The sequence below is a fragment of the Chionomys nivalis genome, chromosome 1 (genome assembly GCF_950005125.1).
Source record: "Chionomys nivalis chromosome 1, mChiNiv1.1, whole genome shotgun sequence".
NCBI classification, from domain to species: domain Eukaryota; kingdom Metazoa; phylum Chordata; class Mammalia; order Rodentia; family Cricetidae; genus Chionomys; species Chionomys nivalis.
Window position 1 is genome coordinate 149,524,693 of NC_080086.1, and position 22,925 is coordinate 149,547,617.

Genomic DNA, 22,925 nt, shown 5'->3' on the forward strand with positions numbered 1-22,925 from the left:
AGGGCGGGAGGATGAGGCCGACAGAGCCCATATGTAGGCACCTGCTAAGTGCCCCATCATCTAAACAGACAGGTGTGCTGGAATGACAGCAGGCATATTTTTTCTTTTCTTTTGTTTTTTGAGAAAGGGTTTCTCTGTGTAGCCCTGGCTGTCCTGGAATTTGCTTTCTAAACCAGACTTGCCTCTGCCTCCTGAGTGCTGGGATTAAGACTGTGTGCCACCATTACCCAGTCTAGGCATGTTTTCTAAATCCTGCCTTGTCCAATGGGACACCAAGCTAAGCACTAGAATTGGTGAAATGTGTCTTCAACGATTAGGAAGACATAGACAATGCTGTCAAGTAATGGTCAGTCCTTCCTGCCATCAGCTCCTGACAGTTTAGAATCTGCATGTAAAAGGACAGAGCAGACACCATTGAAGAACAATTCTGCTCAGATTCCCAGGCCACTCAGCCTCTCTGGTCTGCTAGAATTCATCCCTAGCATCTACTGGCAATACAAGTGTAGCCCTTGGCTGCTAGCCTGCTGGCCGAAGGTCACACAATCAGCAGGTACCCACCCTAGTGGCCTCATCCTCCTTGAGTTCTTGAGTTCAGAGCCTCCTGAGTGCCAGGAGAAAAACTCCCAGAGTGATTTTTGTTGTTGTTGTTTTGTTTTTCCATGTAGCTCTGGCTAGTCTGTAACTCCCTATGAAAACCAGGCTGGCTTTGAACTCAGAGACTAACCTATCCCTGCCTCCTGAGTACATGGACTAAAGGTGTGTTCCATTACACCCCATCCCACCTCACCATGGTTTCTACTTTAAAAGCCACATCATGTAGCACAAAGGATTAAGGTTTGTAGCTATTTTATTTACAAGTATACATTTAACACAATGAAATAAACACTGATATATTGAAGTCTAGTTAATAGTAGTGTAACATGTCTATCATTTTGATGATTACATTATTTTAAACAACAAACTACACTGAAAAATTAATGCCGATAAAATTCTTGGTCATAATATTAAGAAATACAATATATAAATTGAAAATATGATTGTTTAAAATTTGAAAATGGAAGTGAACTCATTTGGACAGAGTCAGACGTTAACATAATCTGAAAGGGGAGGACCTCTGACCCAAATGACATCTTTCAGGTTAACAGAAGAAAACAGAAGCATAGTTTTATCTTCAAGGATGACGGGCAGTTTGCTTCTTCAGGTGGAATAAATTCCCAGTGTCCTCGGGTTCTGCAGCACAATCATCACATCACCGAGCATGAAGATTTTCCTTGTGAAGCTGCCCCATCAATCTTCTCTGCTTCCAAAATTATCCTTTTAAAAACATCAACAGCAGTCTGAAGAGAAGGCAAAAACAACGACAGGCTTAGTTCTCAGTGGATTCTGATAGTTGCTGTTCATGACTGACAGGCAGTCACTGACCTGTCCTCAGGTCCATATGGAGGTCCCGATGGAAGCTGAGGGTTCCCAAAGCCCTACAAACCCTAAGGCCTTCTTTACAGCAACTAGCACCACCTTCCACTCTGCTCTACCCTGGCTTCATTTTCCCTTGTAGATGCCTCTGCAGCTCATTTCAAGGGGTCTTTTTCTTCTTGCCCTTCCTGCTCCTGCAGTTCCACCCTTCTCTCGGTACCCCAAACTCCCAGCCTTGCCTCTTTTCTCACCCCACCCCCCGGGCTCTTCTACAGCTGCCTGCAAGCCCTCAACCACCCATGTCTATTCCTCCTCGGCATCACGCCACCCATTACAAACCTGTCCAGCCGAGTTCCACTCTCCCCATCTTCTGTAGTGACTGTCACCCCAATCTTGTTCTGAAGTCAAACTCTGTCCCACCACCCTAACTTCCTAGCTCAGACTCTACAATGTACAATCCTGCAGACCTGGTGTCTTATCCTTTGATATTCTTCCCGGCCTGCGGCTAACCACTTCTGTTCTATTCTCTGGGTTAGCATTGGTCCTACTGTACTGAACCCCTTTACTTAGTGTCCATTAGCATGTCAAGACTGCTCAGCCATGGGGAACATGTGGGATGAGGAGGCAGGAACACCGACTGGACACCTTTGATCCTGTATCAGGTGACCTAGCTACAGTCCCTCAGCTTATCTCAACAGAGAGGACTTTGAGCCTTGGCCCTCTCCCATCTTTCCTCCCTGACCCTGGCTGATGGCTAATCCCCTTGCTCTATAATTCCCTGGGAAACAGAAGCTGCTTCCACAAGAGAACACCACATTCTCCACCACACCTACTTACACCCTTTGCTTCGATCCTGCTCAGTGATTAAGTCTGCGCATCTGACTGTTCAAGTCAATCCCAGAGGGTCATCTCTCTTGAAAACATGAGAACGCAATGCTGAGGAAAAGGGCCATGCTCTGGATGGGTCTGAAACTGGTTCTACTGCCTATGCCATAAATTATATAGTGACCTCAAGTTCTTTAACTTCTTTGGATTTTCACACCCCCACCCATTTATTCAGACAGCATTTCTCTGTGTAAAAGTCCTGGCTGTCCTGGAACTTGCTTTATAGACCAGGCTGGCCTTGAACTCACTGAGATATGCCTGCCTCTGCCTCCCAAGTGCTGAGACTAAATGCACCGCTGCCGCCACCACTCGGATAATTTTCCCTTTTTAAAAATGAGAGTTCAACAGATAATTCTGAGGACAGAGTAGGTAAGCAGTAAATATTTAATTCAAATAAAACTGCAGGCATCATTAGTGACTAACTTCTACTCCTGCTATCTGGATTTCACTGTTCCACAACTGAGTTGATTCAGACAGACTCAACACTGACACCTGAACACAGAAATGATCAGATCCAATAGGAGAGCATAAAGGTTAAATGAGCCCATCTCAGAGCTCAATGAATTAAGGGTTGAGCGAGAAGACCGACTATTCAATTTAGTTGGATGCATCAAGGAGGGGCCCAGGAGGAATAAAACCTGAGTAGACCTCAAGACTAAGGAATTTCCTCCTTGGAGAGAAGAGCAGGGCAGAAAGCGTGCAGCTGACTCTTGCTCCCCTAGCCTTGACAAGAATTATGCCCCCCCCCCCCCCCGCCCGGGTTTCCTCAGAATGGTAATGCCTACTCATCTTAGTGGTGGATCAAACAAGATGCGATGAAATGCAAACACTATGAACTTCCAGAGAACGCAAGGAAACAATAGAGACAAGACACTGTGGGGTGACTGGAGAGCACAGCATAGGCTGCCACATGCTAAGGCCTCGAGCATGCACTAGAGGAGGCTGGCAAGTGTGGTTTGCAGCTGGAAGATCAGGCAGTCCAGGGGAAGAGGAGGGAGAGAAGGAGGCAGCAGTGCAGGAGGGACACCCTAGGTCTGGGAAAGGATCAAGTTTACACTGCAGCAAGGACTAGAAGCAGCAGCAGATCTGTGATGCCTTCTAGTGCAGAATGACACTCCCCTTCATGGGACAGCTGCAGGGCTGAAACTATCTCCAGGACTCGTCATGATTTGTGATTACAATAATCACACACCTGACTCGCTTTCTACTGAAAAGGGACATACTTACACAGTTAAGCCTTGTGTGTACCTTTTTTTTTTTTTTTCTGTTTCAGTCTATGGACATAGCCACAGTAGCAATAATACACTATGTCCTTCTCTGTAGAATGGTTGTAACCATTTTAGGCCTACTACAAGCAGAATATTTATCAAACTTAAAAATATCAGTATCTTTCTAAAACATCCCAAAGTTGGTGTAATAAATGGCAGAAGGCTAAAATTTAAATAAACAAGATTAAAAACGACAGGTAAAGGCCAGAGAGATGGCTCAGTGGTTAATAGCACTGGCTGCTTTTTCTGAGGACCAGGGTTCAATTTCTAGCACCCACATGGTGGCTCACAACCATCTGAAATGAGATCTGGTGCACTCTTCTGGCCTGCAGGCATACATACAGGCAGAACACTGTATATAAATAGATAATGCTAAAAAACAAAACAAAACACAGAAACTGGCAGGTAAAATTCCAACTGGAGGAATGTATGCTTGTAACTAATGAGGCTGACACAAAATTAATTTTAGAAATGATATACCTGATTTTCTTTAGCAGAAGATTCCAAAAATGCTGCATTCCAAGATTCTGCCAAAGCTTTTCCTTCTTCATAACTGATCACTCTAAAGGGAAAAGAAAACTCTGAATCTTTGACAGTTAAAACAGCTACGATGAATTTATCGATTAGCCCCCCATTTTGGTCCACTTTGTTATGAAGCAGAACCACGTGCTTTCCAGCATCAGGAAGCAATGCAGGAGTACTTACTGGGAACAGAGTGGACAAGTCTCGAGGGTCATCTACGTGACAAAGAGCTTCAGGGATGTGACTGCTTTCTAGGACTGCAGTATCAACCACCACAGCTATGCCACAGTGAGGCATTAGGTAACTCAGGGCCTAGGAATATCCCATAGGGCCACAGTTCACCAGTCCAGGCTACTCTAGGCTCCTCCCAATGCTCTGCCACTGGGCTCCCTGGACATGGTGTCCCTGCTCACGATCATCACTGTGATCACAAGCAGTACTCAAAGGTCTGTGTGAAAACTGAGTAATATCTGTCTTGGTAACTAATCCCAAGACTTTCCCAGTTTGCTCCTAGTTCTAAACAAGTGTGGCATTGCACTGCCTCTACTGTACATAGTTTGCCATAAGAAGAGAATTTAAAATGGTATTTTGGTGACTAAATCTCTTTGGACTTAAGAGCTACATACCTTTCCATATGCAGGTCTTTCTTATTGCCAACCAGCATAATAGGTATCCTGTTAGGAGAAACACAAAAGCAGAGGTATGTCAGATCCAGCCTTTCTAGCACAGGAGATGCTAATACACACTTCTGGAGAAGAGAGATGGGCTACTTACTGCACTTTCCCCACCATATCCAACAACTTGCCGTGGATAACTTTAATTACTTCAAAACTACAAAACAAAAAGCATGGGAACAGATGTCATTTTAATGTAGAAATTTAAAAACCTACATTTGTAGTGGGGGAAAATATACCATAGATTTTTAACTTGAGCCAACACAAAGAATTATCATGGTCTTCTCAAATAGATATGATCTTTGAAGAACAAGTTTCCATATTTTTATTTTTTAAAATAAAATTGGGTGGAGTCCAATGCACAATTTTTGGGAGTTGGTTCTCTTCTACCATGGGCTCATGGAACCAAATGTGCGTCCCTTAAGCTTGTGCAGTAAGTACTTCTATCTAAGCCACCTTGCCAACCCAAATTTCTTTTTTTTTTTTTGGTTTTTTCAAGGCAGGGTTTCTCTGTAGCTTTGGTGCCTGTCCCAGAACTAGCTCTTGTAGACCAGGCTGGCCTCGAACTCACAGAGATCCGCCTGCCTCTGCCTCCCGAGTGCTGGGATTAAAGGCGTGCGCCACCACCGCCCGGCCAAATTTCCTTATTTTTAAAATTAGTTCAAAGTAACAAATGTAATTTCAAATACTGTTTCTAACTGAAATATCATCCACCCGATACACATAAAGCCAGTAAAAGAAATCAACAAATGCATTAAGAAAAACTTCTCAGCGGGGTGTTGTGACACATGCCAAGGAGAGGTAGGACTCTGCATTCATGGTCTACAAAGTGAGTTCCAGGACAGCCAGGGCTAAAGAGTCAAACTGTCTCACAAAACCAAGGCACACCCACCCCCAATTACTCACCAATACACTAACTCTACAAAGTAACACTTTGTAAAGTAACTAACTTCCTAACAATCATATAAAATTAATTTACAAATAATAGTACTTTTTCAAGTAAAATTAGTGAAAATATACCAAATATGCTGGTTAGTACTGATTGTGGGATCACCTAGGAGACACGCCCTAGGCACATCCTTGGGGATGACCTTGGTTAGACTGATGTGCAGACCAACAGCAGATCCTGAGGTTAGGTAATGACTCCATAAAAAGAAACATGCTAGCTGAGAACTAGCATTCACTGTTCCTATTCATGACTAGACACAACGGTACCAGCTCCCACAAGCTCCTGCTGCCACTGGATAAGGATTCCCTTAAACTGGGAACCAAAATAAACCCTATCTTGCTGGTTGTGACAGAGTTCACCTTTAATCTCAGCACTCAAGGCCAGTTTCAAGACAATCAGGGCTACAAAGTGAGACCCTGTATCAAATAAACAAATGCACTACTGAACAGATGACGGCTAAGAATAAGTTATTCTACAACCATATAACTAAAATTGCAAAAATTTTTGTAATTACTATTAAAAAACCCAGAAGCAAATCTTTTAACTATTTGGGGTGTTCTTGAAAATTAAAAGATCATCTGGGCATGGGGCCATACACCTTTAATACTGGCATTCACAAGGCAAAGGCAGATAGATCTCGGGAAGTCCAAGGCCAGCCTGGTCTACATACTGAATTTCAGGACTATCAGAGCAACACAGTGAGACCCTGTCTTAAAAAATAAAATAAATCAGGTCCCTGATTAGTAAGCAGTACATGAAAAAAATGGTTTAGTGAAAGAAAGAAAAGAAAAAGAATTAAGCCCAGCACTTGAAAGGCAGAGGCACCCCTCCCCCAAACCTGCCCCCCCCCCAAAAAAAAAGAAAAAGAAAACAAACAAACAAAATCCAGAATAGGGTAGTGTTAATACATCTTCTTGGGTATACCCAGAGTGATTTCCACATCTCTCCAATTGTTTCTCAGGAATATGGAGCTGGCCAAGTTTGTTTTGACTTGGGTGTAAGTGGGGACCAGCAGCAAAGGGTCTGTTTACAGAATTGCCACAGTACCTGGTTTCCAGTTACACATCAATACCTAAAGGTATGAGCCCCTGCCATGGAGAAAAATGCAGAAACACCCACATACAGAAAAGGAAACTCTTAATTTCTGTTGGCAACAGTGTGCAGTGGTTAAGACCCTAGACACTGCCCCATAAGACATAAGTCAGGTGAGGTTAACTGAGCACCTGAAATGTAGGTAGGGTAACCAAGGAAATGAACTTTCAATTTTGTTATATTTGAGCTAATTTTAGTAGCTACAGGAACAATTCCATCACTGCAGTCAAATTCTACTGGACAGCCGGCCTTGATGTCGGAGTGGAAGACTCAGGCACGAGTCAGTGTCACACACAGCCTAGGCAAGCCTGGGCTGGTTGTTTAATGTTTTATAAGTTTTTTCTAGGGAAGGCAAGAAATGAAACATCTGAAGAAAGGTTACTCATAAGTTAGTGATGGATTTATTTTAAAAACTATTTTCTTTATGTGTTTATGGGTATGTATGGAGTATGGCTGACCTCAGGTGTCTTCTGTAATCTTTTAATTGATTTTTTGAGACAGAATCCTACGGAACCTGGAGCATGCTGACTGGCTAGATTGGCTGGCTATCAAGCCCCAGTGTTGAGATTACAGACACATGTGACCATGCCTAACTTCTTATATGGCGGCTATGGATCCAAACTCAAGTCCTCACATCTGGACAGTGAAAAATTCTTTACCAACAGAGTCATCTCCCCAGCATCGGTAATATATCAGTTAAAAGGCAGACAGTATGACAAACTAACATTATGCACATTGTAAAGCTGTCAGCTAGCCACCAAACTTCTACTAATACTGGTATTACCATGAAGTCTGCAAAGATATAACTGTTTCCATTGTCATAAGAGTTCTCCTCACATATCCGACCACATCAGTTTTGTTTACTGCAACAGACCACTCCTTTCTGTTACAATGGATGCCATCTCTGACAACAAATATATGGCATAGAGAAACCAAAATCAAGTCTCTTATATTTTTGGTTGTGAGCCTAGCCTTTAACAGCTGAGCCATTCTCCAGCAACCAAAATCAAGTCTCACTATCAAAACAGTGGCTGCATTTTTGGTCAGCGAAACCTTACTACTCAAAGGTCTCACTTCATAAATTCACAGGACAAAGTATTCAAACAAACTCAAGCCCTTGTATTGGTAAAGTCAATTCATATTAATATATCAAAACATATAAAACTTAAAATCAACTCACAATTTCCCATTCAAATAGAAGAAAAGCTCATCTCACATACAGTTACTATCTAGGCACTCTCAGGTAAGCAAACAATTTTTATTCTAACAATGCAATGGAATTTACGGAGGATTCTACTCCCTATAACAATCTGATTGCTTCATAAGAAAAATCAGTGAAAACGTTCAGTGTAATAACTAATTCTGTTACTATTAATTCTAGTATAATCCTTTAAGAGGGTCTATTCATAGTAAATAAACTTAACCAAGCAACTAAAGTCTTACCTTTTGATTGATGTAACAGAATACACAAGAATATAACCATTAATATCTATGGAGTATGTCTGAGGAAAAATGGAATATTCGTCCTGTGGAAAAAAATTAATTACATTTGAGTAGTCTTCATAGAGCAGAGTAAACAATATTTACAAGTTTTTCATGTATTACTGAGATTAAATCAAAGAAAACAAAGTTCTATATACCAGCCAGAGCTATATAAGATGACCCTGTATAGGGTTTCTCTGTATAGCCGTGGCTGTCCTTATTCTTTAGACCAGGATGGCTTTGATATCATAGAGATCTACCTGCTTCTGCCTCTTCCCAAGGGCTGGAATTAAATTCTTGTTTAATTCAAGAAGAAAATCTACAGTGGGGGGGGGGGAGAGGAACTTCTGCAGTCAAGACTTATGTCATGATCTTAAGAGAATATGCAGGATCATGGGACAGTCAATAATTAGTACTAAATTAACATTTGAACAAACTAATAAAAAGTGATTTTTTTGAGAAAGTAACAATTCTGCAGGCATATGAATGAACCCATAAAGCTACAGTAATTAGCTAACTCATACTGGCTTATGAATGAACAGACAGGAAAAATGTAAAAAGATCCAATCATGTATGGGAATTAGGTACATAAAAGTGCTCTTCAAATCAGCAAGAATAAAACGTAACACAAAATGTGCAAACACACATATAGAGCCTTCTTTGGATTAAGCTCGATCTCTTTATTTGCAACTCAGCAAAAATGTACTCTAAATAGGAATCAAAGGTTTAAAAATGAAAAGTGCCTGCCTCATAAAGCATGAGGAGCTGAGTTGATCCCCAGAACCTACACAAAGCCAGGGCAGTAGAGTGCATCTGTAACCCAGTGCTGGCCCGTGTGCGAAGACATGCAGATCACTGGCTCACTGGCCAGTTTGCTGAGCCAAATCGACAAGTTAGGGTTCAGTAAGAGACCTTGCCTAAAAAGACAAAGTCAAGGGCAATTGAGGAAGACACACAACACCAAGCTCTGGTCTTTACATGTGTGCACACCTACTAACACCCATACACTGACACACAAGATTCCCTTCCATACATAACAGTTGTCAGCTACTACAATAACTGGGATGTTCACTGCAGCACTACTGTAGAAGCAATATTGACAACAACATAACAGATCAATAATTATGATATAGCCAACAGCTGCATATCATGTGACCACCAGGAGCTGTGTGTTTATGGAATAACCTTCATAATGAAGATCTATCACTTTTTGGTAAAAAAGAGAGAAATACTATACTTGCATATTCATCGTATATCATAATAATAGTATAATACAGTGTTGTGCCTAAGTTTTTATTAATTATTTTATTTTAGGGAAATTTAATTTTTTAACTATATTTTTGTTGTTGTTATTTTGTTTCTTGAAACAGGGTTTCTCTGTATAGCCGTGGCTGTCCTTATTCTTTAGACCAGGATGGCTTTGATATCATAGAGATCTACCTGCTTCTGCCTCTTCCCAAGGGCTGGAATTAAAAGTGTGTGCCACCATGCACGCCTTTAATCCCAGCACTCGGGAGGCAGAGGCAGGCGGATCTCTGTGAGTTCGAGACCAGCCTGGTCTACAAGAGCTAGTTCCAGGACAGGCTCCAAAACCACAGAGAAACCCTGTCTCGAAAAACCAAAAAAAAAAAAAAAAAAAAAAAAAAAAAAAATATGTGCCACCACCATCTGGCAAAACACATTTTGCCTCCAAGACAGGGTTTCTCTGTTTAACAGCCCTAGCTGTTCTGGAGTTAGCTCTGTAGACCAGGCTGCTCTCAAATTCACAGAGATCCTCCTGCTTATGCCTCCCGAATGGCAGGATTGAAGGTGTGCACCACCACGACCCAGCAAAACACATTTTTAGTGGTAAATTTAGTTACATCAAAAAACTGTCAAATGAATCTATTCTAGGTTTTTTTGTTTGTTTGTTTGTGTGTGTGTTTATTTTGTTTTTGAGACAGGGTTTCTCTGTGTATCCCTGGCTGTCCTGGAACTCAGAGATCTGCCTGACTCTGCCTCCTGAGTGCTGGGATTAAAGGCATGCACCACCACTACCACACCACGGCTACTCTAGGTTTTTAAATACACTTTTCTATAGCTCACAGTCTTTGTTTTGAGACAGGGTCTCAATGTAGCCCAGGTTTGGCCTCAAATCTGCTATATAGCCAAGGATTAACTTGAACTCCTGATTTTCCAGCCTCCATTTCTTTAGGATCAGGATTATAGGCTTGTCCCAGGCAGGGCCTATAGTTCAGGCTTACTAAAACATCTCATCCCAAAATTAAACCAAAGCCATATATTTCATGTGAACTTAAACTAAGCAAGATAAATTGGCCAAGTTCCTCATTCTCTTCAGTTGAACAATTAAGCCACAGTGACAGTAATGTAGTGTGCACATGTACTATCATGTCATTCTGGTCAACAATGAACCACAAAGCAATTATAACTGAGCTGAAAATTCCCAACTGCCCAGTGATGTTACTGCTGTAGCACAATGAACTACACACTGCCTGTAGTAGTGTTGCAGGTTTTAGTAGACTGTACTTCTAGTGGTATGAAAGTATAGCACAACTAACTATGTGTAACACCTGCACATTTTATTTAGAGGCAAGGTTCACTATTCCACTTCAGCCTCCAGAATACTGGGATTATTGGTGTGGTGTTTACCACTACATTCTGCTAGATACAATACATGATTCCTAAAAAAAATTGTAAACACTGACTTATTTGTGTGTATGTTTGTGTGCCTGTGTGAGTTTAAAGGTACCTGCAGAGATCAGAAGGTGTCAGATCCCCTGCAACTGGAGTTACAGGCAGTTGTGAACCATCCAATGTTCAGAATGTGTCCTTACTATTGACATGGTCCTGTTTGTATTGATAGAAATAGCAAAGTAAAAAGTACTTGCTATTTATTATGAATATTTATGGTATATATTTTTTCCTAAAATATGAAGACTACTGTGTAAGTTTACTAGATAATGATGATTTTGAAATAAGGTCTCATTGTATTGTTCAAGCTGGTCCTTGACTCTAGTCATCCTCCTGCCTCAGCCTCTCAAGTAGCTGAGATTACAAATGCATAATAGTAGCCCTGGCTACAGGTTATCTTTAAAAGAGTGTGTCTTTTGGGAGGCTGGAGGGATGGCTCAGTGATTAAGAGCACTGGCTCCTCTTCCAGAGGTCCCAGGTTCGATTCTCAGCACCCAATGGCAGCTCACAACTCTGCAAAACCCCAGTTCTATGCCCTCTTCTGGCCTCTGTGCATGTATGTGGTGCACAGACATTTAAGTAGGCAAAACATCCATACACATAAAATACAAAAATAAGTACAAAAAGTGAAAAGAAAGTATCTTTTGAGCACCAGTCCTTACATTTGCTACCAGCCTCACCCCCAGAACACCATCATCCTGAAGGCAGAGGCAGGAGACTTAATCTCTAAGTTTTCTATGGAGTAAGAGTAGAACAGCAGCAGGTGGAGACGCCATGTTTCACTGCTGTGAACTGCACACTGAACTATTAATATATCAGCAAAGGTGAGAACAAATTATCGAAAGTAGTCAAATCTGGATGTTTTGTCCAGTAACAACAGAACCCACCAGAATGACAGGAGTCACCCAAGTACTGCTCTGAACTTCAAAACACACTCATCCCTGAGCTGAGGATCCTGTCAGTATCATCACCTGCATTACCAGACAACTAAAATCACTTAAAGACTGTTTGATGACAAACTGTACATTCATGTTTAGAGCAGAGCAATTCCTTAGAAGAATGCACTGTGTTGATGAGGAAAACCAGAGGATGACGTTTTCTCTGCTTAGCTGCCCTGTCAACTGAGTTCCAGCAAAGCACCCCCTGGTCTGAAGGATATCAAGTCTACAGAAACCTCAACCTAACTTCCTGTGCAGGCTGATACCAGGAAAGCAGTAGGTACAGCAAAACTCATCTTTTGTCTTTGGACCACTGGATAAATAAGAACAGTCACAGGACTCAACAAACAAAAAAACAGGGTCTCACTATATAGATCAGACTGTCCTCAAACTCACATCTGCCTCTGCCTCTTGAGGGTTAGGATTAAAGGTGTGTGCCACATGCCCCACCTGACTCACAGCTTCTTAGTGGGGCAACAGACCTTGCCCCACTTTCCAGGGGCTTAAAAAAGATTCCAACGATATAAAAGCAAATCTGAAGTCCAGGTAATGTCAGAGTCCCACTATAAGCATCTTTGCCCAGGACCCTAAGTTTCCCAGTATCAGCAGCTGTATCCCTCACACTAAATGTGTCTTCATTCAGGGAATAAACTGTCTTATTTTAATAAACTGTCTATTCAACCATAAAGACAGAGAGAAGCTTTTCAAACTGGACCCAATCCCTACTCAGGGATCTCCCCTACTAGTTCTGCACATTCTTTCAAAGACTAGAATGGATCTGTGGGAACAGAACTGCTAGCTTCTGACTGATTATGCATGTTCCACCATAGGCTCTGGGTGCATAGGTGGGGAAGGAAAATGTGTGCCACAGAACTCTCTAGAACTCTCTAGAAGCTCAGAGTCACACATATTCAGGGTTTATTTGCTTACAAAACAGAAAACTCTAGGTTTCTCCAGTACTAACACCACTTAGCTCAGCTATTTCCTGTTTCATACCCTCCTTCCATACTCTCTTCAAAACAAAGCAGAAGGAATTCATTTCTAAGCGTAGGACATGTTCCGTTATTTTAGGTTCGTTTCAATATGCCCAGGTCCCATAAAAAAAGCTTTCATTCAACACTGTAGAGACTAGACCACTCACCCACCCGCTGGCCTGACCCTTTGTGACTCTGTGCTGCAAGGGCAGGAAGAGTCAGAGCTGAAAGCCCAGCCTCTTAATACTCCCCCATCCTCCAGTGAACAGGGATGAATTCAGTCTAACAAAATGGTTTCTAGGAAAGGCATGACTGGGTGCCATGGAAACAAGGCAGCTAGACTCTAAAAGGACTTTTCTGTTCCCTGAACACTCTTACTTTTTTCTCCTTTGTCCCCAATCAGTACCCCCAGCAATGCACTCCATACATCACTGCTGTGCTGATTAACCTGAATATCTTTTTTTTTTTCTGTGCAGGAGGAAATGGAAGAATTGATTTTTGGTAACTACTCATCAAACCAAATCAACAGTTAAATTTGACCACCACGCAATCTAACCAATCTGGTGTGTACTGGCTCAGGGTCTCATAAGAGGAAGTAAGCTTTACTTCACTCAATAGTTCCCAGAAAAATACTCGATTTTTCTCTTAATGTAGGAAAACACAGATTATGGAAGGCCAGAAGGAGGGAAGTGATATCATTCTTCAATGCAGAATTTAAGTTCAGAAAACCATTACTCTGTAGTGAGTATCAACCTCACTCTGCTAACAATATAGATAAAGCAGATAAAACAATTCCTCAGAGATGTGCCACAAGGCCTTACAAAGCCAAGGCAGACAGCACACTGACATTCTGCTGCACCCATAGCCTGAGGTCCCAGAGTGTGTGTGAGGGTGCTGCTGGGAGGACAGTCAGATCTGCTGCTTGCAGGGGACCCTCAGAGTCACTTACCTGCCCCGCTGTGTCTACAAGCTGGAGATGATATTCTTGCCCATTCACTGTGATCAACTTTGTGAAAGCTACAAGGAAAGAGAATAAAATACTAGTTTAAGTACATTAACTCTGGATTACTTGTAAGTTTGAACAATGACAGCTGATCAAACGGAGTCCCTAATAATCTTGCTAGAAGTTCTCATTAACAGAAAACGAACAAGCCTTTATCTGTACAGACTGTCTCCTTCATCCACTGGCCTGCTAGGAACTGCTGATAAAAATCAAGCTCAGGGGGCTGGAGAGATGGCTCAGTGGTAAGAGCATTGCCTGCTCTTCCAAAGGTCCTGAGTTCAATTCCCAGCAATCACATGGTGGCTCACAACCATCTGTAATGAGGTCTGGTGCCCTCTTCTGGCCTGCAGGCATACACACAGACAGAACACTGTATACATAATAAAAAAAAATTAAAAAAAAAATCAAGCTAGGGAAACCTTGAATCCAGAGGAAATGCAGTCGTGCAATAATTCACATCCTATAAAAACAATCTGACTGTTCTGAGGAGAGCACTTCCTTTTAGGAACAAGTGAAATACACTATGTAAAGCCTGGAATCTAGAATGAACCAAAACCACAAAAATCTTCCATTAATTCACAGGAAGTCTGGTGTCAGCACAAAGAACCTAAATTGAAATGCTAAGAAGCTTTAGTACATTAAAAAACAAAACAATTTTACTGACAGGTAATACAGCAATGGAACTGATGTTCTGGGCTGAAACCACCATTCTTTCTCAGCTTAAAGATCTATGCAATTTGTCAGGACCTTTTTTCCAGTAAGGATGAGAAAAGTCAGTTCAGACTTTCAAGGGGACAGAGGACTACTCATAGCAACAAACCTTAGCATGTAACCATCTGGACCACAAGGAAGTGGAACAAATTTCTTTTGTGTTGGTGGCTCCAGTCATTCTCCTGGCTGGCTGTCCTGTACAGTGCAGGCCCAGCAGCAGAAGCTACCCTCTCCATAGCAGAAAGAGGCCCCAGTATGTCTCATAGCCGAAAGGAAAAACAAAAGACAAACGGAAATTATTCAGAAAACTAAGTGACAAAGAGAAAGGTAGGGGATTCCATGGAAACACAGGTGCTCAAGGGAGGGAATCTGCATTATCCGCTCCTAAATGCAAGCAGAGCTGATGGGCAGTTTCACAAGGACTGTATATAGCCTTGACCCTTTTCTGGAAACAGTCATGTTAAGAAAATTGGTAAATCAGATGAAAACTGAACAAGAATAATTCAAGTTGGATAATATCCAATATAAATTCACTGAGAGCTGGGTGAAGGGCCACATATGTTTAAAAAAATCCCAGTGTTTGGGAGGCAGAGTCAGATTAGAGATCAGCCTGGTCTATATAACAAGTTCCAGGTCAGCTGGAGCTACTCAGTGAGATTCTGTCTAACAATAACAACTACTATTCACTTAAGAGTTCTACTTTGGCCTCTGACTTGGGGTCACCTAGCACTGCAGTAATTTTCAATCAGTGTCAGCCAGGGGGCAGTGACATACACCTTACGAGAAACTGTTCAGCTAGAATTAAAAAGTCATGTTCCAGGTTTGATGAAAATTATTTAAGAAACACTGGTGAGTAGAAAAAACAGCTACACTTACTTAGCACTAAAGAGCTGTAGCTGTTATGAAGTATAACACAATTGTTTTGACCAGATTACCGAAACAAAAGTTTGCTTATTCACAACCACCTCCTGGGTACTACTGGACTAGCAGCACTGTTCCATATACTTCGGACGCTCCAAGTCTCTGACCATGAGCTGATGGCTCAGTGAAGAAGGGAGACCCATGCAACTACCACAGAAGCCAGTATTGTGTCTAGGAAAATGGCACCAGGCAGTAAGCAAAAAACAAAACGATCAAAGAAGTCAAGGGGGAGGGGAGAGGATAATGAATATGAAAATGATCAATACATTCTATACATATATGGAATCATCAAAGGAAAAATAAAACCATTAAGGCAATCAATCTAAAATATGATAGCAATGTTGTGAATAACAAGTAAAACGGAACACAAGGAAGTTGTGCATGGTGGCACCCACCTATCCAAGCACTCAAAGCAGAGACAAGATGACCTCAAGAGCTCCAGACCAACCTGGGCTACACAACTAGACTGCCTCAAACCCCCTACCCTCTCCCCACAAAGATATAAGATACTAGGTAAAGTCTGAAAGTAGGACATAGCTATTTACTAGTGAAGTCTCATGCTAACAAAAGTAACAGTTTTCTAAAATTTTGGCATTTGCAAAGTAAAACAATGTTACTAAGATATGTTAAGCATCTTTAATTCATACCATAGAGGACTATCAGCAAGCCAAAGAATTTCCTAACTATAGCCAGGAGGCGGTGGCACACACCTTTAATCCCAGAACTTGGGAGGCAGAGGCAGGCAGATTCCTGTAGGTTTGAGGCCAGCCTGGTCTACAAAGCAAGCTCCAAGAAAGCTAGAGCTGTTACGCATAGAAATCCTGTCACAAACAAACAAACAAACCTAACCACAAATGACAGTGCCAATTGATCCTGAGATGGCACAGGTTATAAACTGCTCTTGTTCTCACCTGTAAACCATATCCCCAAGTTTAGTACACACCAGGTGGTGAGGTTAACACTACAGAAGAGATAAGAAACCATATCTGTGCAAGTAGTACTTCTGGTCTGTTCTCTAAAACAAGAAAACACACAGTTTTGTTGAATTCTTCTATTATCCTAACTACTAAAAATGACAAAGTACCATAACTTTTTTTCTTTTATAGTAATATGACATAGAATGTGCCACTACTGAACATCTGCTGTTATAATCTATTCTGTATGATAAAGATAAATATAAAATAATTATTAGATTATTTCCAGATCTTGGACTTTTTTTCTTTTCTTTTTGGTTTATGATGATGTGTCTTTATTGCTGAACACCAAAGGCACAATTAAGTTATATTGATAATTGACAATTAAGTGATGGTGACACTCTTAAAGCAGTCAAGCTGGGAGTGATAACCATGTGCCAACATTCCTAACTGCTCAGAAGAATGCAATTAATTAGGAGGTAGATAACAACTTGGAGCCCAGGCAACAAACACTGTGAGACCCATCACACAACACACATTCTCTCTCCTCCCAAATTAACACCCCCATCCCAAAAACCCATCTAAACTTCCAGATGACAAAACGTTAAATTCATACTCTTTAAGTCTTTTTGGCCCACGGACTCCTATTTACTGAGAAGGTGCCTCAGTGTTTCTACTGCAAGCTCAGAAGATGAAGGTCAACACCCTAGCTATTATGAACCTAACCATTAAATCTGCTTCCATCTAAAATGCCAACAATATACTCCTGTTTAAATATGTATACTTCTGGTGGCAATTCTAGTCTCAAGTGCTTGACACCCTGGCTCCAGAGTCTACCAGGGGCTCTACCAGTGAAAAGGAACAGCCTGAGCTTCCAACAAAGCAGATTCTCTGGATGTGCAGATGACCAGAATAGACCCTGACTGAGTATACTGAAGATTCTCAAAGTCAACAAAGTAAAGGCCATCCATCACTGGTTCTGGCTGTATGTGCCCGTTCCTGCATGTGATATGAAACACAACAGTCTTAGAGACAACTTCTTCCCAATGCTGCAGCACCTGCTGTGATTCCAGAATAGGATGTTTCCCAGAAGCCTCTTCCTAGTCTTCAAGACTCCGAGAGCAGGTGCTCCTCGAGGTACAAGGTGTTGGAGTTGTTTTCATTCTTTTCAAACTTGACGTCTACACAAAGGGTTTCTGCTGAATGGATGGGTGTGGATAAAAATAAAACTGCTCTCAAGTCCTTTTTCTTGAAGTTGACTGTTTATGAAGGTTCCAGTACAGGACCAGACTCCTACTGATTGGGATATAACTTTCTACATGCCAGAAGAAATGGGCACTGAATAAAAAAGGATTTAGGGTACCCTGAGTAAAATCTCTGTAGGAGAAATATAAATTTAACGCATTACTCATTGCAACCCAAACCTTTATGACTATACAAATAGTATAATGCTTTCTCAGTCTGTAAGTAGTTGAAAACAATACTCACTGTTTTCTATGGTTGGATCGTAGGAGTCAACAAACTGGCCTTCCACAAACTGAATTGTCAATGAGGACTTCCCTGTAAAAGAGAACGAACAGTTTAGGATTACTGCATATAGGGATAAAAATAACTGTTTTACAAAAAAGCTACTCTAGGACTAGAGGGTTGGCTCAGTGATTAAAAGCCACTGAACTGAGTGATTAACAGAAGCTGAGTCTGATTCCTTGTACACATGCTGGGTGGCTCACAACTGCCTCTAACTCCTCTTCCTTCCCATACAAGTAATAAATAAAATAAAGGTCAATAATTAAAGACAAAACCTATAGCAAAAATAGCCACTCTAGTAGATGAAGAAACTGAAGGTATTGGGTTTAATTGCTATCAGAGCAATTTCAAAGGTGAAATACATTTAATTTATTTGCTTTATATGAGAAGATTAATCAATTAAACTATGACAATGTAAACATTTTTGGATATTCACAAGCATTGCTTACCAACAAGCCACAGGATAGTTAAGGGAAATTCTTTAAAACAAAGGAATAGGCATGAAGAGATGGCTCAGTGTTAAAGAGCTCTGGTTGCTCTCCCACAGGACCCACGTTTGATTTCTAGCACCCACTTAGTTGCTTACAAGTATTTGGAGGTCCAATCCTGGGGACTGGATACCCTCTTCTGACCTCTACAGGTGGGCACCGGGCATACAGATTGTGCAAAACATATATACAAAATTCATATAATACTCTACACCTAAAAATGTAAATCTAAATAAAGAACTAAATGAACAAACAAAAATAGGAAGGGAGGGGCAGGTACAATCCCTGCAAGTTTTTTCTCAATTTCAGTAATTAATAAGTTTGTTTTTTGAGTATGCATACATGCACATGGCCTATGGGAGCGAAAGAACAGTCTTGGATGTTGTCCCTCAGGTGCTGCCCACCTTTTCTTTTAATACAATAGGTGGTTTTATTGGCTGGACTGCGGGTCTCCAAGGTCCTACCAGTCTTCCACTTCCCTATGCCCAGGATTACAAATGCTTACCATCATAGATACCTTGAAAAACAAAACAAACAAACAAACCAGAAGTGTGGGTGCTATGGACTGAACTGCAAGGGAAGTACCTCACCAACTGAGTTGGCACTTTTACTTGTGCACATAAACTGAAAAAACATGCACAAAAATTAAACAAAATCACAATGTCCATATTAGTACGTATATAATGTATTGGATTATATTCATACCCCCTATCAATGTTGTCTTCTCCCCACCTCTTGCTGGTTCCCTTCCTCTTTAATAATTCCCCTTCTATTTTCATGTCTACTTTTTTTGGGGGGGGCGGGGTGTTTGAGACAGGGTTTCTCTGTAGCTTTGGTGCCTATCCCGGAACTAGCTCTTGTAGACCAGGCTGGCCTGGAACTCCCAGAGACCCACCTGCCTCTGCCTCCTGAGTGCTGGAATTAAAGGCGTGCGCCACCCAGCCTATGTCTACTTTTTTAAAATTTATTTATTTTATGTATGTAAGTGTTCTACTTGCATGTATGCCTTTATGCCTGAAGAGGGCATAAGATCCCACTATACGTGTTTGTGAGCTTACCATGTGGTGGCTGGGAACTAAACTCAGAACCCCCGGAAATACTGCCAGTGCTCCTAACCACTGAGCCATCTCTCCCCTAGTCCCTTCATGTCTATTTTTAAAATCTCCATTCTGCATTGAAGAGAAAATAAAAATTTTTAAAGGTTTTACTTTTTCTATTATTTTAATTAACTACTTACTTTTGGGGGAAGTTGAGATAGGGTTTCTCTATGTAACAGCCCTGGCTGACAGGGAACACTCTCTTTGTAGACCTGGATAGCCTTGAACATAGAGATCTGCCTGTCTCAGCCTCCTAAGTGCTGGATAAAAGGTGTGAGCTACTATCCAAGCCAAGAATTCTTTAGGGAATTCTTTAAGGAAGCTGAGTCAAGATAATTTCCTGTGTTGTCCTTAAAATCTGATTGCTCTACTGCAGCTTCACTGAGTTCTTTTACAGATGGTTGCCTCAAGTGTTACTAGGTTATCAGCTTTGTTTGTTTTTCAAGACAGGGTTTCTCTGCTTAGCCTGGCTCTCCTGAAACTAGCTCTGTAGACCAGGCAGGCCTTGAACTCACAGAGATCTGCCTGCCTCTGCCTTAAAAGTGCTGGGATTAAAGGCATGTGCCACCTCTGCTCTGACGGTCATCAATTTTTAAAGAGTAATATGAAAGAAGGCATTTTAAAAATGTAAAGAATTCTTTTCCAATGGTTGAAATAGGACAAATACTATTTTGAATTTCCCAGGATCACCAGTACAGAGCCTTATGTTAACATACTGAGGACTACAAATCTCCTTACTCCTCTGCTTCCTTAATGCCTCCTGGAACAAGTTAGAACTGGGCCCACCACTGGTAAAGACAAACTGTGGTCTTGTTCATGTCGCTGCCAATCTCCTCTTTCATGTCCTCAGAACACGTGTTCTACAGGCTTGCTAGGTTTAACTCCAGCTCCAGAAGTTATTTCAACTCCAGCCCTATACTGCAGGCAGGGAGTAACTACAGTTTGTGCTCCCCGAATCAAACTTTCACAGGCTGAGGAATGACTTCACACTGAGAAGCCATAAAACTGAAGTTAATTCATAAAAATAGCACCTACCCACTCTACCCACTGAAAACAGAAATCCTCCCGGTTGGCACTCATTTACTCCTCACCAGCAGCTCAGTCCTCACTATGATCAGCATCAACTCCCAACTCTACCGTGGTCCACAGGACCAGACCTGCCAACTGAGTCCACGTCTCTGAGCTCACCTTCTCAGGTCCAGTCACCACTGCTCTGGTTCTGCCAACCTCCTGCTGCCTTGACCTTTTTGTTCCAACCATTACCACTCTCAGATCTGAGTGTATGACTCATTCCTATCATTCTGTTGTGAACACATATGTCAGCTCTACATGGAAGCCAGCCCCCAAACCACCCTACCTAAGGTAGCACCTGTTCCTAACAGTCCTGTAGCTAGTAGCTATTAGTCATCTCTTCTCACCACTGGAACAACCAGCATTAGTCTACTGAGACTGACCTGATACACTGCAGACATTCATTTTGAAATGAATGAAATCAAAGCTCAGCCCTCATCTCTTCCATTCAGATAGTTTAACAGAGCAATTTATTAGCACTAATCATGGGTCTGTCCATGATACAACAGCAACTTAGGAATTACAAAGTGGACTGTGTCTAAATGAGACCAAGTTAGACATGCCATCAATAAACAAGAATCTAATGCAAATTTTAGCTACTCTTTCAAGTAGCAAAGAAAACAAAAGAAAAAAAAAACTTATGTAAGTAAAACTGAGTAGTTAGAAAACAAATTCTCTTTTTTTTAAAAAAAATATTTATTTATTTATTTATTTATTATGTATACAATATTCTGTCTGTGTGCATGTCTGCAGGCCAGAAGAGGGCACCAGACCTCTTTACAGATGGTTGTGAGCCACCATGTGGTTGCCGGGAATTGAACTCAGGACCTTTGGAAGAGCAGGCAATGCTCTTAACCACTGAGCCATCTCTCCAGCCCCCAACAAATTCTTTTCCAAAAATTAATTTCCAGGCCCAGAAGAACAGGGTCACCTCAAAATCCACCCCATCTATGAACTGCTGGAACACATGAGGTGTGGGGGGGAGAGATAGATAAGAGAACACACACACACAGCTGCAGAGATGGCTCAGAGATTAAGAGTACTGGCTACTCTTTCAGAGGTTCTGAGTTCTATTTTCGATTCCCAGAAACCACGTGGTGGTTCACAACCATGAGAACTGGTGCCCTTTTCTGGCGTGCAGGCATACTTGCAGGCAGAACACTGCATACATTAAAGAAACATACACACGTGTGTGTTCTTATATATATTTATTTATATACTTATATATAAAGATAAATATATCTTAGAAATTTATTTGCTGAGTTTTATACATGTATACAATGTATTTCAATCATATTCACCTCCTCCTACCTTCTAACTCCTCCTGGTTTCCCTTCATTCTCCTCTCATGGTTTTTTTTTTTTTTTTTTTGGTTTTTTGAGAAAGGGTTTCTCTGTGGCTTTGGAGCCTGTCCTGGAACTAGCTCTGTAGAACAGGCTGGTCTCGAACTCACAGAGATCCACCTGCCTCTGCCTCCCAAGTGCTGGGATTAAAGGCGTGCGCCACCATCGCCCGGCTCCTCTCATGTTTTAAAAAAATAAACTTAAGGGCTGGAGAGATGGCTCAGTGGTTAAGAGCATTGACTGTTCTTCCAGAGGACCTGAGTTCAATTCCCAGCAACCACATGGTGGCTCACAACCATCTGTAATGAGATTTGGCGCCCTCTTCTGGCCTGCAGGCATACATGGAGGCAGAATGTTGTGTACATAATAAATAAATAAAAATCTTAAAAAAAAAAAACTTAAAAAAAAAAGAGTGCTGCCCATATATCACATATGCAAGGGCATGAAGCTATTCAGAGGAGCATGGTCAACCTACCAAAGACAACATTCATTTAACAACAACACAACAACAACAAAAACCCTGACTCTCCCTCCCCTAGCAACCATCAGCTATCAAGAGCTCCTGGGCTAGAGGTGGAGGCTAGTGTATTTCACAGTAGAATGTTGACTGACTTGATCTTGTCCAGGTCTTGTTCAGGCAACCACAGCTGCTGTGAGTTCCTGAATGCAGAGGTCCTGTCTGTCTAGAGACAGTTTTATACCCATATTTCTCTGACCTCTGGCTCTTTAAATCTTTCTACACCCTCTTTCAGATGTTCCTTGAGCCTTGTGGGACAGTGTGATACAAATATCCCATTTATGGCTGAACACTCTAAGAACACATTCTCTGCATCTTGACCAGTGTGAAGAGACACTCTATTTAAAAACTACAATTCTTGTTGTGAATACAGAAGTCCCCTGATACAACAAGTTATTCAGGTAAAAGCAAATGAGGTAGTCTAGCCAAAATCTAAAAAAAAAAA

General features: G+C 41.5%; 1 protein-coding gene across 1 annotated transcript in view; it reads right to left on the reverse strand.

Annotated features, from left to right (window-relative positions):
* Positions 1–829: 829 nt before the first annotated feature.
* The window catches only part of Rheb (Ras homolog, mTORC1 binding), a 41,508-nt gene continuing 19,412 nt past the window's right edge, over positions 830–22,925 (reverse strand). The window contains exons 2-8 of the mRNA XM_057786630.1: positions 17,926–17,997; positions 13,838–13,905; positions 8,247–8,329; positions 4,863–4,919; positions 4,715–4,762; positions 4,047–4,128; positions 830–1,337 (exon numbers count right to left, since the gene is read on the reverse strand). Of these exons, the coding sequence (XP_057642613.1) occupies positions 1,245–1,337; positions 4,047–4,128; positions 4,715–4,762; positions 4,863–4,919; positions 8,247–8,329; positions 13,838–13,905; positions 17,926–17,997 (503 nt within the window). The 3' untranslated portion in view covers positions 830–1,244. The remainder of the gene's footprint in view (positions 1,338–4,046; positions 4,129–4,714; positions 4,763–4,862; positions 4,920–8,246; positions 8,330–13,837; positions 13,906–17,925; positions 17,998–22,925) is intronic.